Source organism: Salvelinus sp. IW2-2015, linkage group LG11 (assembly GCF_002910315.2).
Source record: "Salvelinus sp. IW2-2015 linkage group LG11, ASM291031v2, whole genome shotgun sequence".
In the NCBI taxonomy this organism is placed as follows: Eukaryota; Metazoa; Chordata; class Actinopteri; order Salmoniformes; family Salmonidae; genus Salvelinus; species Salvelinus sp. IW2-2015.
The window spans coordinates 45,142,104-45,160,122 of NC_036851.1; the positions used below are offsets into that span (position 1 = coordinate 45,142,104).

Consider the following 18,019-nt stretch of genomic DNA (forward strand, 5'->3'; position numbering starts at 1 on the left):
AACACTCTTTTAGTTCTGGAGCCAACACTCTTTTAGTTCTGGAGCCAACACTCTTTTAGTTCTGGAGCCAACACTCTTTTAGTTCTGGAGCCAACACTCTTTTAGTTCTGGAGCCAACACTCTTTTAGTTCTGGAGCCAACAATATTAGGTTCTGAGCCAAACTCCTTTAGTTCTGGAGCCAAAACACTTTAGTTCTAGAGACAAAACATATTAGTTCTGGAGACAAAACCCTTTATAGATTGTTCAGCGCTTGTGCTCAGCCTCCTGACATGACATATTTTTGGTCTTCTCCAGACCAGTTTCTTGTCATCTAATGAACAATGAACAATGTTGAAACTTGTTCATGTGTTAACATGTTAAAATATGTCAGTGTGTTCAGTGACATGGATATAAAAATGTATCCCCGAGCAATAATCACTTGCCATCTCATTTCCTACTCTCCTCAAGCTCAATTAACTGTTAAACCACGCTGAGCCGTGTACCATTTGTGTCAGTGTCTGGAATCCTCTCCTCTCTTACAGCTGGAGCAGTCGACGGTGCAGGTGACCCACCAGGGTCGGCGGGAGCTGCTGGAGGACGCCTGCCGCTCGTACACGCGCAAGCGCCGCGTGCTCATCCCCGAGGACCTCAAGCACGTCATTGTGGATGACCAACACGGCCTGCTCTACTGCTACGTGCCCAAGGTGGCCTGCACCAACTGGAAGCGTGTCCTAATGGTCCTGACAGGCGCCGCTGGCCCCCACCGCGACCCCCTCGCCATCCCCGCCAATGAGGCCCACGTGCCTGGCAACCTGCGCACCCTCTCTGAGTATTCCACCTCTCAGATCAACCAGCGACTGCGCTCCTACCTAAAGTTTGTGTTCGTGCGTGAGCCCTTTGAGCGGCTCGTTTCGGCTTACCGCAACAAGTTTACACGCAGCTACAACACGGCCTTCCACAAGCGCTACGGCACCAAGATCATCCGCCGGCACCGGCCCAACCCACAGGCCGAAGCGCTGGAGCGGGGAGACGACGTCTCCTTCGAGGAGTTTGTCTACTACCTGGTGGACCCGGCCACACAGCGCGAGGAGCCCTTCAACGAGCACTGGGAGCGCGTGCACTCGCTTTGCCACCCCTGCCTCATCCACTACGACGTGGTGGGCAAGTACGAGACGCTGGAGCAGGACTCCCGCTACGTGCTGCAACTGGCTGGGGTGGAGGGCCAGGTGACTTTCCCTGCCTCGGCCAAGAACACCAGGACTACGGGAGACATGGCCGCTCAGTTCTTCAACAACATCAGCCCCTTCTATCAGAAGAAGCTGTATAACCTCTACCACATGGACTTCCTGCTGTTCAACTACTCCACGCCGGAGTACCTGAAGTTTTGATGACGTTACGCTTCTTAGGAGGAGCCTTAGTTTGAACCATCTAGCATAAGCACTACGTCATGTAGTTGGAAGCGTGACATTGTGCCCGGCACCACTAGCTTATTGCTTGTGATGTATAGCTGATGTCAGCTCTTCTGGCGGCTTTTAACAGCTGTTGCTTATAACAACATTATGTATAACCTGTGACAGAGGGTTCAAAAGAAGTGGTACAGACACTTTTAACATGGGTCCCGGGACTCTTCAAAGCACAGTAATGTTTATTACAGAGAGGACTAACCTGGTGAAATATAAGGAACTAATGATATCTTTCATATCAAAAGTGAGAGTGGCCTTAAGATGAGACAATGGGGAATGGACACTTAAGATGAAGATGTTGTACTGTTAGCAATGAGCCGATGGAGATTAAATGATTGCTTCTGTATGTGTAAAATGCACCTCAAGTGCACATTAACTCAAAATGACCAAACTTTGACACTACCAACAAACTTTGGTTACAATTATTATTTTTTCTTTCAAAGTTTATTTTGTCACCACCCTTCTACAGTAAGACTAAAAGGAGCGCAGGCTATCTGAAGTAATAGGGGTGCTGAACGTCTCTCTATTAGTGCCTTATGACTTAAAGGTGTATGACATCCTCTGGAAATTAGTGTTTTCCTTATACTGTAGAGAGTTGACTCTCATTGGACGGTTTATTTATTGTGATATTTGTGTCCCAATGTCAACAAACTGCAGATAGACCACACATTTAGACATTAGGAATAACTACCATAACCTCAGACAGTCAAATAAACACATTTAAGCAGTTTTTGTGTGTCTGTGTCTGGAATGCTGGCGTAGCAGTCAACACAATGGGTAACAATCCATCTTTGCAACATGTTGAATTTACTGTGTATGTTTGAAATATTGAAGTCAAATCATGCAGTTTTATAGGTCCTGTGAACAAAGGTATGAGAAGAGAGCCCTTTCACTGCATTCAAAACAGAGTTGTGTCCAATTGTACAGGTAATAGTTTTATCAGTCTTGATGTCAATACTCTTCACATTATGCTAGTACCAACAGTGACCCTTCTGGAGGCTTGGACACCTGTCTGATAAAGTCTACCGAAGACAAGGCCCCAACATGGGGCTTACTTTGATAGTTCAGTGAAATTACATTTGTTGGCAGTGGCTAGTTTAACAAAACCAAAAGTGTGTAATGCCGTCACTCCTTGTCCACAAACCGCTTTCAAGGTAAATAAATCAATATCGTAACATGTAATTTTTTCCAAACTATCCCTTTAAGTAAAGGTCTAGCCATTTGTCACAGGCTTCACTCAATCTGGATACCTGTCATGTTCTCTGACACAATGTCAACACGGCACTTCTAGGGTATGTGCTCCACAGCCGAGAGACACGAACCTTGACCCCGACACGGTTCTATCCCTACAGCATGGGCATCGCTTTATGAAAACTGTGGTTTTGGTAACGTTTTACCGTGTGTGTGTGAGAAATAACTGTTGGGGTGTTCAGCACAGGTATTTATGTCCTCCCCCCCCTGTAGCAGAGGATCGGCCTGGGTGCCGTGGTGTTGAAGTACAGGGTTGCCACAAGGACGTGTTTGAATGTTGCTGGTGGTCAGGTCACATTTTATTGATCTGTTCTGTAAAATCACATGACATGCATTGAATCTACTGTAATATATGTGGGGTCATAAAATGAAAGACAGGCATTGTATGTGAATGGTTTTATTCCAACAATGGAACACATTGATACAAATTGGGTTACTAAAATAACTTGCTCTCTAGGTACAATCTGACTATTGTTCATGTAACAGTTTAACTTTAGTCCGTCCCCTCGCCCCGACCCGGGCGCGAACCAGGGACCCTCTGCACACATCAACAACAGTCACCCACGAAGCATCGTTACCCATCGCTCCACAAAAGCCGCGGCCCTTGCAGAGCAAGGGGAACCACTACTTCAAGGTCTCAAAGTGAGTGACGTCACCGATTGAAACGCTATTAGCGCGCACCACCGCTAACTAGCTAGCCATTTCACATCGGTTACACTAACACATACATACTAAGTCAACATGTCGAACTGTTGAAATCTTTGGTGAAAGTTATATTGTTTGTGTCATTGCAGAGCATCAAATGTGATTTAAGCCTGTTTTTAAAAGTATATATTAATTTACTTAAAAGGACCCATTTATTTGAAGAGATAAGCATAACACTTTTGGCACAAAAAAGTTATAACAAAATGTGGGCAACAGTGGTACAGTATGTGTTAGAGACGTTGATACAAACATTCACTTTCAAACCAATTCACTGCAGCAGACTAATTGCCGATCAAGCAACATTGCCGATGTCATTACTTGACTAATAATAAGAAAATAAATACTGCACATGACTCCTGTAGTTTCTACAGTAATGGTTTAAAGGCACAAATGAAAATAGCAGTGGTCGATCATTGAAATTGTGACACATGGATTTATCCCATGTCCTCTATTGGTTTATAGTGTGTATATCCCGTGAGTGCATTAGTACATTTATTGTGACTAAACTCACAAGTGAACCATTTTTGAGCTTAAGGATAAATGTATAGACAGTCAGCAAACAAACAAGCGCAGACAACATTATTGCTTTGGTACAGTGCATTTGCCATTTTACCATTAAAGCGTTTACAGAGGCCATCTCAACAGGTAGCTTCTATGTGGTTACTGGGTGCTGAAAGACTGTCGAGCTACAGTATACAGCATCTCCCTTATCAGCATTCATTTCTTAAGCCCTGTTGATACCTGGTTCTAACATGCCGCCTTTTCCCTGATCTTTTCCACATTCTGATTGTGTAGACTTTTAAAAGACGCATTGTGATCAGATCTTATAAGTGTAAACGGACAAGATCAGGACGAAGGACGTATGTTAACGGCAGGCATAAACAGGGCTTCTGTGGAGCCAAGCTTGGTGGTTGTCGGAGGCCTGTGAAACTACAGTGTGTAGGCCACGTTGTTAAATCTTAACTTCAGTCGCACTAGACATGGTGGGCTGGTATAGATTGAATGGCCCTGAAGATCAGGGCCAGGAAGCCGGTCCCCAACAGATCCCCCAGAGCCGTGAGGTACGGGATAGAGTAGTTATCCGGGTCCAGCCCCCTCCGCCACATCCAGCGCACCATTAGGTCAGCCAGGTACAGCAGAATCACAACCTGTGAATCAGTTGACAGCACGATGAGTAACCCACTAGTGCAGGTAACTGAGGGAAGTTGGACAGTGCAGAAGCTGTAATACAATGTCCCTTCACCCTGGGAAAGATGTATAGGCCATGTTCAATAGCTTCTCTGTTATACTGTCTAGTAACATCCCATTATAATGTAGATTACTGGCAACCCACACTGTATGTGAACAAGTAAAAAGAAGTTGAGGTCATGTGAACAATAAACATTAAGGGCAAAAACGCGTACATGGTTCACACTGTCTGTATACATTTATTTTAGTTTTTTCAAGTATCTAAAAAGTTGCTAATGACACCACAGGTCATATCAACTCTACTGAAAAATATGTTTAATCTGAGAAGTAGCAGGACTAAAACACTGGGCTGGTGTTCTACAGATGTATCGGTATACTGGTCAGCATTTTCAGCGACGTGTGGTTTGAATTGCAGCGCCGGAGTTTGGCAAGAGGGCTGAAAATCTCTTATTAACATTTCTACTAAGGCCGTTGTTTATATCGGCAATGGCTCTCGTAGTGTAAAACTATGATTTACTCAAACCAAACCCTCAATGTGTGAGATCCAAACAAAAGAGAGGCGTAGTGTAAAGGAACATCTGTCCGTGAAATTGACATAGGCTATCCGGAAGGCCAAAGTTAGTTACTTTAAGGAGCAGTTCTCTCTCTGTGGGTCTAACCCCAGAAGTTCTGGAAAACGGTTAAAGACCTGGAGAATAAACCCTTCTCCTCACAGCTGCCCATGTCACTTAAAGTTGATGATGTGGTTGTTACTGATGTGGTTGTTGTTTAATGACCACTTCATTAAGTCAGGATTTCTATTTGACTCAGCCATGCCTCCTTGCCCGTCCAACATTTCCTCATCTCCCACCCCTTCTAATGCGACTATCCCCGATGCTTCTCCCTCTTTTACCCCTGCCCCGATACAAAGTTTCTCCCTGCAGGCAGTCACTGACTCCGAGGTGCTAGAGGAGCTCCTGTAACTTGACCCCAAAAAACCATCTGGGTGAGATGGTTTATACCCTTTCTTCTTTAAGGTTGCTGCCCCTTCATCACCAAGCCTATCTCCAAACTTTTTAACCTGTCTCTCCTTTCTGGGGAGGTTCTCATTGCTTGGAAGGCAGCCACGGTTTGTCCTTTATTTAAAGGAGAGATCAAGTCGATCCTAACTGTTATAGGCCTATTTCTATTTTCCCTGTTTATCAAAAGTGATGGAAAAACTTGTCAATAATCAACTGACTGGCTTTCTTGATGTCTATAGTATTCTCTTGGGTTTGCAATCTGGTTTCCGCTCAGGTTATGGATGTGTCACTGCAATCTTAAAGGTCCTCAATGATGTCACCATTGCCCTTAATTCTAAGCATTGTTGTGCTGCTATTTTTATTGACTTGGCCAAAGCTTTTGATACGGTAGACCATTCCATTCTTGTGGGCCGGCTAAGGAATATTGGTGACTCTGAGGGGTCTTTGGCCTGGTTTGATAACTACCTCTCTCAAAGAGTGCAGTGTATAAAGTCAGAAAATCTGCTGTCTCAGCCACTGCCTGTCACCAAGAGAGTACCCCTAGGCTCAATCGAACTAACCCTGATTCAGATGACCATCCTACCCATTACGGTGACATAATTTATAGATCAGCAGGTAAGGGTGCTCTCGAGTGGCTAGATGTTCTTTACCATTCGGCCATCAGATTTGCACCAATGCTCCTTATAGGACACATCACTGCACTCTATACTCCTCTGTAAACGGGTCATCTCTCAAGACCCACAAACAAACAAACACTCAAAGACTCAATCATGGACTCTCTTACTGACAGTTGTGGCTGCTTTGCGTGATGTATTGTTGTCTCTACCTTCTTGCCCTTTGTGCTGTTGTCTGTGCCCAATAATGTTTGTACCATGTTTTGTGCTGCTCCCATGTTGTGTTGCTACCATGCTGTTGTCATGTTGTGTTGCTACCATACTGTGTTGTCATGTGTTGCTGCCTTGCTATAATGTTGTCTTAGGTCTCTCTTAATGTAGTGTTCTCTCTTGTTGTAATGTGTGTTTTGTTCTATATTTATGTTATTTATTTTATTTTTTAATCCCAGCCCCCGTCCCCGCAGGAGGTCTTTTGCCTTTTGGTAGGCCGTCATTGTAAATAAGAATTTGCTCTTAACTGACTTGCCTAGTTAAATAAAGGTAAAATAAAATAAATAAATATAATTGACATAAAATTGACATGAACGTTCTCTTAATTTATCACAAAGTTCACAGGTTTATGGCAATACAGACTTACGACTTTATTTTTGCAGTGTCACTATGGAATAACTAGGTTCAATTAAATTCAATAGAATAAAATACTATAGCATAGAAGTATCAAAATAAAATTCCCCAGGGGCCATATTCAGTCTTCACCAAGGCCAGTACTTTTTTTAAATTAATTTTTCACCATATGTCACCTTTTAAAGTAGGAGTGGTACAGTGTGTCATGTCTGTGGTACATATGAATTTGACCTCTGACCTGTAGCAGGGCCGCACACAGGTAAAGGCAGACAAAGGCAGGCCTGAGGGCGCCATGGCCGCCATTCAGTAAGTGGATGGTGTAGAGGAAAAGCAGGTGACCCGGAACTACCAGGAAGACTAGAACCCTCGCTGACTTGGAGTTGACCCCTGTTGATGTAAACAGGAGACTTAGAGGACATCTTAAAAATAAGCAGAAAATAAGCTAAACTTCCAAAACCCTTTTAATGTCTAGGAGGAAGTGTACAAGAGAGGGCAGGGTACTGACGACTGTTACAGGTTAGTAATATTGTGTGTAGATGTGTGCAGTGTTCATTTGACCACTCTGCTTGTTTTGTGTTTCTTTTAAGTTTGTTTGACTGGTTAGCTGAGGAGCTGAAGGTCAGGTAGGGGTCACGCCAGTGTTGTGAAGCACAGGCAAGGGTCAGGGCAGTGTTGTGAGCTGAAGGTCAGGCAAGGGTCAGGGCATTGTCGTAAGCTGAAAATCTGGGAAGGGCAGTGTTGTGAGCTGAAGGTCAGGCAGGGGTCAGGGCAGTGTTGTGAGCTGAAGGTCAGGCAGGGGCAGTGTTGTGAGCTCAAGGTCAGACAGGGGTCAGGGAAGTGTTGTGAGCTGAAGGTCAGGCAGGGGTCAGGGCAGTGTTGTGAGCTGAAGGTCAGGCAGGGGCAGTGTTGTGTCATCTTGTGTGTTTGAAGTTGAAGTGTGTTTTGACTGCTGACCTGAGGAGCAGAAGGTCAGGCAGGGGCCAGGCCAGTGTTGTGTCATCTGGAAAGGCAGGGACCCTGGCATACTCCAGTAGTGTAGGTAGGTGGAGATGCGGCTGGCCTGGATGGCTACCAGGTTACCTCCCACACCTGGGTGAAGGGAAGGAGCCGAACAGTCGTTGAAATACCAGTAGGCATTTTTATAATCGCATTTTGTTGAAGTTGTATGTTGGTCCTTTGTAGCTCAGTTGGTAGAGCATGGTGCTTCTAACACCAGGATACTAGGTTTTGATTCCTGGGACCACCCATATGTAAAATCTATACACACATGACTGTAAGTCACTTTGGATAAAAGCGTCTCTATATGGAATATTATAATTAGTTATTTACATATTTAGGCTTGAGCTTTGGGTTTAGTAAATTATAGGTATTTATAAGGGTATGATGAAGCGTCTTCAAGGTAATTTTATTTGATTTTGTTTTTCTGCAACTCTTTCTAGTTAATTATGTAGGGATAATTCTGATGTGAATGTAATGGCATATCTTTAAAGTGAGTTTGTGTGCAGAGATAGCATGATCTTGTGTCCATTGGAGGTAAGGAGGGTAAGGAGGATGGAGGGAGAGAGGTGGAGAAGTACAGAAAGATTGATAGGCAGAAGGAAAGAGGGAAGAAGAGAGAACAAGATTGGGAGGCAGAGGGAGAAAGGTAAGAGAAGAATAAACAAGGAGGGAGGGAAAAAGAGAGTGCGAAAGAGAGAGAAAAAAACACTGAATTGCAATGGAAATGTACTTCCTGTCTTGAAATGCCGATTAATGCGAAAAGCTTTGCTAGCGCTAGCTGAGGCTGGCAAAGATATAGAGGAAGTCCTCTGAAGCAGACAGTACATAGTTGTCATTCTAAAGAGGTTTATGTAAACCTTATTGTTAGTCTTCTCCAGCGATGGTGGCTAGCCGTGGGCAACAAACATTGCCATGCTAGTCTTAGGCTGTGTTTACACAGTCAGCCCAATTCTGATTGTTTTTTCAGTAATTGGTCTTTTGACCAATCAGATCAGCTCTGAAAAGAATATGCTGTGAAAAGATCTGCTGTAATTGGTCCTAAAGACCAATGAGTGGAAAAAATATCAGAATTGGGATACTTATTCAGTTGCACAACTGAATGCATTCACGTGTCTTCTGCATTTAACCCAACCCCTCTGGATCAGACATGTTGGGGGGGGCTACCTTAATCGATGTCATCAGCGCCTAGGGAGCAGTTGTTGTTGGGGGTTAATTACCTTACTCAAGGGCAGAACGGCAGATTATTTTCACTGGCAGCTCAGGGATTCAAACCAGCAACCTTTCAGTTACTGGCCCAACGCCCTTAACCGCTAGGCTACCTGCCGCCCTTAAAACGTTACACTATAAAATGACATTGTTTACAATAGCGCAGAGGCTTCATGTAATTAGTCACACAAGTTACAGTAATTTACTGTCATACTTCAAAGACTGTTTAAATGTAACAGGACAAGAACCACGCCTGTCTATTATTTTGTCAAACATGCCATCTATCTTTCCACCAAGACAACCAGATGTTGTCTTCTAAGACAAGGAGTACCAGATTTTACATTTAAGCTTACATCATATGTTACAGTAGTGGACAGGTTAGGGATGAGTGGAACTTAATGCTCTTTTCATAACCACTTGAGACCAATAAAGCTATGGCTTCTCGACTCGTACCCATGTCCAAATTAGATTTCATGGCGGTTTTACAAGATACATATTTAGCAATGGTAAGCAGCATTGCAAATGGGGTAAACCTGTTTCTAGTTTTGCCCATGCAGCTGTTTCTTAGAGGGCTCCTTGTGGATATTTGTTAGTAAGGAGGAAGTAAGAACTCTTCAACAATGAAATAATATTGAGACAAAATTGAAATCTGAGCATTGAATCACATGCCCCACTCATTGATCTGAGGAGTTAGGTTCGGTCCACTCACCGTTGATTACGGGAGTGAACACCGCCAGGCCCTCAAAGTTCGGGTCGCTCACTGTCTTATCCAGTATCAGGCCCCCAATACTGTGGTTTACAAGGATACAATGGGACACAAACGTCACATAACATGTTCAAAGTTGTAGATTGTCTAAGGGGCATGTGATAAGTTCCACTCTGTGTCCTCCATCTGCACTGATCTGAAAGGAGAGGATAGGTGAAAGTGATATGGTGCATTTATGCCTACTGAGCAGTCGCTGTCACCTGTCCAGTTCTGTAAAATCAGTTTGGATAAAGGTGACAAAAGGCCTTCAAGTTGCGCTTGTAACTGCAAGTGAATATACTGCATTTTTGTTTCTTCGAAATCTAGTTGAAAGCTCATGGATTGAACATTGATAGAATGCTGACAGCCCCAGGCATTTACCTGCTGATGGAGATGGCCATGATGACGGGCTGCCACCCAGACCTCAGCACCTCTCTGATTGGAGGAGAGTGCCGGGCGATGACCACCCACAGCGGAATGAGAACCAGGAAAAAGCCACACACCAGAGCAGGCAGGTACCACATCTCTGGAAGACAGGAAAGGTAGTGTGTGTGTGTGTGTGTGTGTGTGTGTGTGTGTGTGTGTGTGTGTGTGTGTGTGTGTGTGTGTGTGTGTGTGTGTGTGTGTGTGTGTGTGGTGTGTGTGTGTGTGTGTGTGTGTGTGTGTGTGTGAGAAAGTGGGCACATTCCACATACACATTGTCTATGCAGGTAGAAAATAAGTGTTACATCTGAAGGACATAATTGTTGTCACATGATAAAATTATCCTATAATCTGGGCAGACCTGAATGGAAATTGCTGGAGCCCACCCTGTGTACTGTGTTGGACATTTATTAAGCAGACCTGAACTAACTAGTCGTGAAAGAAACTGTGCTGCCCTCTACCGATGACACAATTGAAGTACCGAATATTAATTTTCTTTCGAGAGAGTTGAGGATATTTTATTTGGAAACTAATAAGAGATTTTTTTTTGACTACAAAGATCAATATGATTTGTTTTTATGCCTGGAAAGGAAAATGAATGTGAAATAAAATAATGGTGAAGTTATGTAAGATATCTTGTTGGTGCTCATAGTCTATTCCAGTTGGAAATAATGAGAGATCAGTTTCAAACCAACACATTCTACTAAATACTTTGAACATTTGAAAGAACTGGCCTACTGTCTGATTCTTTACCCTTCTCGTCAAAGAGTGCTTCATGGATTTAAACGGAACGGATTGGTGTAAGAAATATTGTGGAAACTCCATCTAGTCCACCCCATGCATACATCAATTCAAAATGTTTAAATCCATGAGGGGGAGTGAACAAGTGTAGGGAATCAGAACCCAGGCATAATGGAAATGGCTCCACCAAGGTTTTGCCCTAGGAATCATCAATATGGGCCTGGTCAGTGATAGGGGTTAAGGTTCAGATAACATTTGGGCCTATTAGATGTCAAATATCCTTTCTTACTTTTATATATATTTTTCGACTGGACAGAAAGTCAGGGGGACAGACAATGAAAAAGCAATGACAGGTAGGATGGGGGCAAACAGTGGCTGAGCCGAGGCTCGAACCCCGTCGCCGGGGGAGCATGTGTGGTCTGGGAGTCGAGTGTTACCGCTCGACCAGACTCCGGCACATACCAGTTATTCTGCTGTGAGTGATCTGACCTTTAAACCGGAAGAGGAAGCTGCTGACCCCAGCCAACAGAGAGAGGGTGATGAGGTCACCCAGGCTGGCAGCGATGGGCGTGGCCACGTTGTCAGGGTTGATTCCCAGTTTCCTGGAGCCAATGATCACTCCCACCATCACCAGGCCTACCGACACAGAGAGCGGACTTTAGATCTAGAATAATCTAGTTGTAGATACATTTGTTGGATAAAAACCCTATTGTCAAAATCAAAACTCAGGAATCCATAATAATTCAAAAATGCCCAGATATAAAACATTATTCTTTGAAATGCCCACTGAGATTGCCATCTTAATTCTGTATTCCATCTGAAAGATGGAAGTGACACTACCTAACACTATCACTGGCTAGTGGCATGACAGCTATTGTGGTTTTGTCTGGTTGACTTGCCCAATGACAGGGCTGCTACAAAGGCTGTGGTGATGCTGCTGGCACATAAAACAGCAGCCTGCAGCAGGTCTACACGACCCCTGGTCATCGCGCCCAACCCCACTGCAGCTACCGCAGCCAGGAAACCCACCACTGTGGCCTGGACCTATGGAGGAGAGAGAGAGATAGGAGCGGTAGGGAGGGAGGGGGAGCAGAGAGAGAGGGGGGGGAGCAGAGAGAGAGGGGGGGAGCAGAGAGAGAGGGAGAGGGGAGCAGAGGAGAGGGAGCAGGTAGAGAGGGAGAACAGAAGATGCAGCAAGGGAAGAGAGAGAGAGAGAGAGAGAAGGGAGGGAGGGAGGGAAAGGGAGAGAGAGTGGAAAAGGAGCAAGCGAAGGGAAGGGAGAGCAGGAGAGGCAGGGAGCGAAGGGGAGAAAGAATGAACAGAAGAGGCAGCAAGGAAAGAGGAGAGGGGGGCAGGAAATAAAGGAGGGAGATGTAGGGGGATAGAGGGAGGGAGGGAGAATGAGGCATAACACTGAGACATGTCATTGCCTTGATACAGTGAACCCTCTTGTGTCCTCTGTTGGATTCACAGATAAAGGTACTTTATAATAACGTGACAGCACTGGTTTGATAAAATGCCATTGGCTGTATTTGCTGAAGGAGAGGTCAGTGTCACCTGAATGAGAGCCAGGTTGCTACACACTATCCTCCACTGCTGCTTTGGATCATCCAGCTGCCGAGTGTTCGCCTGATAGGGACATAGACCGTTTATAAAGGAACGGGAGAAATACTTAACATTTTAAATGGTGTGCGTGTGAGTTTGTATGTAAAATCTAGTTTTAGTTTTACATTCAAACATGTTGTGGCAGCGTTGAGTGCGTGTATGTGTGTGTCAGCAGTGTCTGTGTGTGTGTGCATGCATGCCTACGTGCGTGCGTGTGTGTGTACACTTACTGCTGTAGACAGTCTGGATGCCAGTGTCATCTCCAGGTTGCCTTTCAGTCCCACCAGGGCTGGCACCAAGATAAACACCTCTGTGATCTCCTTAAACACTTCCCAGTGCTGAAACATACACAATGACCTCTTCAAACATGTCCCAGTTCTAAAACCTCAATAATTATCTCCCTAAACAGTTCCCAATGCTGAAACATACACAATGACCTCTTTAAACATGTCCCAGTTCTAAAACATGAATAATGATCTCCCTAAACAGTTCCCAATGCTGAAACATACACAATGACCTCTTTAAACATGTCCCAGTTCTAAAACCTCAATAATGATCTCCCTAAACAGTTCCCAATGCTGAAACATACACAATGATCTCCTCAAGCACCTCCCAGTGCTGAAACATAACAATCCCTCCCAACACTGCCAGCCTGGTTGCCAAATATACAGTACTCATCCATTAGCCAACTGCTTGGTCGTTGTCGTGCCAAAACAGAAAGGAGTTGGATCAAGCACAAACAGATCTGGCAACCAGAATAATTCACTGTAACAGGAACAGACGATTACCGTTATTATATCATTTCTTTATTCAGATGAAAACCATAATCTGTTGCTGTTGTCATCCCATTATAATCTAATAACAATAATCTGAACATGTTAAATATTAGTGACACTAAAATGACAGTCTTACTGTAATTTAGTGGCATACAATAACTTTTGTTGATTACAGGTGAACATTTTTTTTTTTTTTTACGTTTTCATTTCCAATTGAAAAGGAACAAAATCCCTGAGCTTCAGTCAAAGTCACTACCCAACCCACCAACCTATTCCATTATTCAGGGAGTCAGTCACGCCATGCGACTGCTGGGATCTTTCCAAAAGGTGAACCAGGGAAAGAGCTATTTTTCTGCTCTATACTTATTTGCCTATATGTCATTTGTGCTACTCTACTATCTATACACAATGCCTATCTGCATGTTTTATAGAATGCACTTTGAAGGGCAAGGTACTGACCTCATCAGTCAAGTGGGTCATCCATCCTCAAAATTTACCACGGAGTATAGCCACAAGTTAGCCTGAGTCCTAGTTCTGTTGGTGCTGTCGTGCCAACTCTTATTGACAATGACATAGGAGTTTGCAAGACAGCACAAGCAGATTTGGGACTCGGGCTAAGCTTCAAGTGCATGATCTATTCGATATTGACACACATTTTCAAATGGCTGCAGCACTCTCGTGTCGTGGATGCTCTTTCTAGCTGTCATTTATAGCCACTGTCAGGGATCTTCTGACTGCTCTTTGAAACAGCTTTGAAGTCCCCAGATAGATTTGCAGCTATCCTCCTGTCGTCTGTTTATCAGTCTCTCCTATATTTTCCATACCATGCATGTCAAAGCACCTCCTACATTTAAATTGGCCTCTTTATCATTTCATGCTACATTTCCCACAGTTCTCAATGCTTTCTTGATAGTTCCTTCCTACATTTTTCATAGCAAACAGCTCGGCTTCTCTCGTGACACAAGCGTCACGTTGCCGGCGATGACTCAATAGTGCATGCGTCCCAAATGGCAACCTAGTCCCTATATAGTGCACTACTTTCGACCAGAGTCCCTGGTCAAAAGTAGTGCACTATAAAGGGGATCGCTGATACAAAGCAATCTGCCAATGTAGACACCTAAACCTCTGTGGCAGCGCATCTCTCTCACCTGTTTTTTGCTTAGATTGAAGGGGATTTACTCATCACAGCATGCCCGGATAAATACAACACACACACAAACAAACACATACACACACACTCAAAGTTAGCCCATACTTGAACCAAGTCCATGACTATGCCTGCCGCCACCATGCCCAGGCCGGCCACCACGTAGGGCAGTAGGATCTGAGCCAAGATGAGCCAGGCACTCTCAGGCAGATAGCCATGGGGGGAGTGGGTCAGCTTACAGGTGAAGCCCCTCAGCTTCTTCCCCTGGTAGCACAGCTCTAGCTCTAAATGGGTGACTACCATGGTCTCCGCAGGTCCCAGTTACCCCATCTGGAAAGTCACCAGTAGTGGTTAAGGGAGTGACAGCTTCCCCTTTTCACACCAATCTCCACCACTAATGTCTTCTCTGTGGTATGTTCTCCTCTTTGATAGTTTAGTTTAGTGAATGGAAGTTTCTTCTGAGGAGGGAAGCCTGGTTTTGACGACAACAAGAGGGGAGATTCCTTCCAGTCGACAGCAGCAAATCGCCAAACGCTCTTCAACCAATCCACTGGGCTCTACGTATTTCAGAGGCTTTAGAATGACAGTTTGTTTGTCCTTCTGAATGAGAATGACATTAGAATGACAGCTTGTCCTTCCATCTTTAGTCAACGTTGCTAAGATAACACAACAAAGAATGCCAATGGTTGTGTTATCTTATCAGGCTGAAGAACGACATAGACTGCCTTTGACCTCTGGGGTGGAGGTCACATACACACGCAGATATGGGTCCTCCAGATAGGACACCCGCCGCAGACAGACAGACACAAACACTCACACACACACTCCTCACGCTTCGCTCTTCAGTAGGCGAGCTGCCGAGGAGCTCCGCTGGAAGCAGCCGGTGCGTTTGCCGCCGCGGGGTCTGAAAAACGTCCACGTTCTCTGCGACAAGGACAACCAGAAGGCTGCTAACTTTTTCTCTGCCCTCCCCAGCCGCTGCTCGTGATGCCTCTGCTCGTCCCACTGCCCTGTGTGAGCAGCCTGGCTGGCCTGGAGTCCCTTTCTCATGTTGGGCTGGAGAGACGTGACGTGTGGCGCTGGTTGGTGAGTCGCAGATGAGAAACGAGGTGATAATAGATGACGGTCCGTGGTTCTAATGCTCGGGAAGGCGAAGGACTGCAGGGTGACATTGAGTGAGGATGATGAGGTGTGAGTCCCGAGGCGAAGCGTTAAGAGTACCTGTCCAGTCGCTGGCAGGGGTTTCCTCTCCTCTGGGACGCAAACAAATTGGGTCGTGATGGTATTTCTGTGCAAGTGGGAGAGAAGGAGGGGTGCTGCTGTCGTCTGTGCGAGCAGGGCTATCAGACTGAAACGGGTGGGAGAGAAGGAGGGGTGCTGCTGTCGTCTGTGCGAGCAGGGCTATCAGACTGAAACGGGTGGGAGAGAAGGAGGGATGCTGGCTGGTCGTCTGTGGCGAGCAGGGCTATCAGACTGAAACGGTGTGGGAGAGAAGGAGGGTGCTGCTGTCGTCTGTGCGAGCAGGGCTTATCAGACTGAAACGGGGTCTCATCTCTCTCTTTCTATCCCTCTCTCTCCTTTGCTCTTTCTATTTTCATTCTTCTACCTTTCCCTCTGTCTCATGATAACTCCATCTTGTTCCTCTCTTTTCTTCCTCGTTGTTTCATCCTCAGTGCTAGCATGTGTTGTACCTGTCACCAACAGTGGCATAGCCTGGTCCCCTCTAAAGGACATCTGTTTTCCTTTCTCGATTGTCTCCCTCCCATTTGCGTAACATCTTCTGAGTTTTTGGGGTTTTGGCTCTTTCTACCTGTTAGTAATTATTAGCCAGTCCTCTCACCCCCTCACCCACTGTCTTTGTCTCTATATATCCCCCTTTCCTTCTCACTTAAATTCAGATTGAACACCACATTGACTAGAGAGACATTTAGTAAATATTTGCCAAACACTGGAAGTGACGTAAATTATCAATAGCTTCTTAATCATTCATGACCATGACAGACATTTGAGACCTGCACGCTGTTATCCAGAGAGAGAAGGAACCGAGTTCAGCTCTTTATCCCTCTTGTCCTATAGCCCCCCCCCCCCCCCACCCACACACACGTGCGCATACACACACGCACACACTGAAAGTGACTCAGCTGAGGCGTCCCTGAGACGTGGCGTGGACAGTCTGTTGCCTCCTGCTCCGCCACTGACACCTTGTTGGAATTTAGAAGCACGGTTTATACCTGGTTCTAACTTGCATCCTTTGTCCTGATCTTGTACACATTTTGATTGTCTACACCTGTCTAAAAATGTGGACAATCAAAAGACACATTGCGATCAGATCATCCTGCCCACTTCCGGAGGTAGTCAGACACGCTTTGTGTCTGGATATCTTACAAGTGTAGACAGATCTGGACAGAGAAACCATTTAAATCATCATCATTATTCTGCCCTCTAAAATCATTGACAGATGGCACTATTGACTGATTACATCAACAAGTGTCTTACAGTAAATAAATATGACTTTGAATGAATAGCTGTGAACACATTTGCATAAAGGAAGGAACCAGGAAGTCTGGTCACAATGCAGAGACAGTGGATGGATAACAGACACAGTTTAATACCATGAGTAGCAGTGTAGGCTGCTGAGGGGAGGACGGCTCATAATAATGGCTGGAAAGGAGCTAATGGAATGGCATCCAACACATGGAACCCATGTGTTGGATACCATTCTATTTATTCCACTCTAGCCATTACCACGAGCCTGTACTCCACAATTAAGGTGCCACCAACCTCCAGTGATGAGTAGACACATTTCTGGAAATGTGGGCACAATCAGAATGTAGACCAGATCAGGACAAAGGACCCATGTTAGCTCCAGGTTTAAACGGATCTAAACTGTAAACTCATGACTATGGGACACGTTTATAATTGAGAGATTATTTGTTGCTTATACCCACAAGATAATGGCAATAAAAATATAATTACTTCATTAATCATTCTATTTATATGATAATGCCTGCTCTGATTTTCCAATTGTTGACCTGAAATGTCAAAATTCCTACCACTTTAGGATCTATGGCCCTGTCCACACACAGGTTGTACAACTAATGTACAGCGCATTTGACACAATGGTTTGGTACAACTGCTATTTTTGTGATACATTTATGTGCAGACAAGCTTTCAGTTGTATACACACAACCATTGTGCAGTCTCCACAATGCTTGTGTAATTATTTTTGTGAAGAAAATCGATCAAAACCACTGTCAAATGTGCTGTACAACAGTTGTACAACTTGGGTGTGAACCTGGCCTATTTGAGCCATATAATCATCAGTGTGTGTGCAGTGAAAACAAAGTTTAGTGAAACTTACAAGCTATACATGTAGTAGTCCACACTGACATATTGATAGCAATGGCCTTTGGGTTTGTTGTTATATGGCAAGTCTATGGGACTCAATGACAGGCTAGACAACCCATTACACACCTTGAGTTGGATCCAGGATTACATAATGAAATCCAAGGAAAGACTGTCTGGCACTTGCTATGCAGAGCTTGTCTTTA

At 44.7% G+C, this 18,019-nt stretch overlaps 2 protein-coding genes across 2 annotated transcripts in view; one reads left to right on the forward strand and one right to left on the reverse strand.

Annotated features, from left to right (window-relative positions):
- Positions 1-3,090, forward strand: part of LOC111970464 (carbohydrate sulfotransferase 11) — a 34,901-nt gene extending 31,811 nt beyond the window's left edge. The window contains exon 3 of the mRNA XM_023997217.2: positions 523-3,090. Coding sequence (XP_023852985.1) covers positions 523-1,368 — 846 coding nt within the window. The 3' untranslated portion in view covers positions 1,369-3,090. The remainder of the gene's footprint in view (positions 1-522) is intronic.
- Positions 3,082-12,880, reverse strand: LOC111970465 (solute carrier family 41 member 1-like). The gene is made up of 9 exons (XM_023997218.2): positions 12,776-12,880; positions 12,498-12,569; positions 11,840-11,984; positions 11,430-11,576; positions 10,158-10,302; positions 9,741-9,820; positions 7,781-7,915; positions 7,065-7,213; positions 3,082-4,547 (listed from the first exon to the last, which is right to left on the reverse strand). The coding sequence occupies exons 1-9, from the start codon at positions 12,803-12,805 to the stop codon at positions 4,374-4,376; spliced, it is 1,077 nt and encodes a 358-aa protein (XP_023852986.2). The 5' UTR covers positions 12,806-12,880; the 3' UTR covers positions 3,082-4,373.
- Between the last annotated feature and the right edge of the window lie 5,139 nt (positions 12,881-18,019).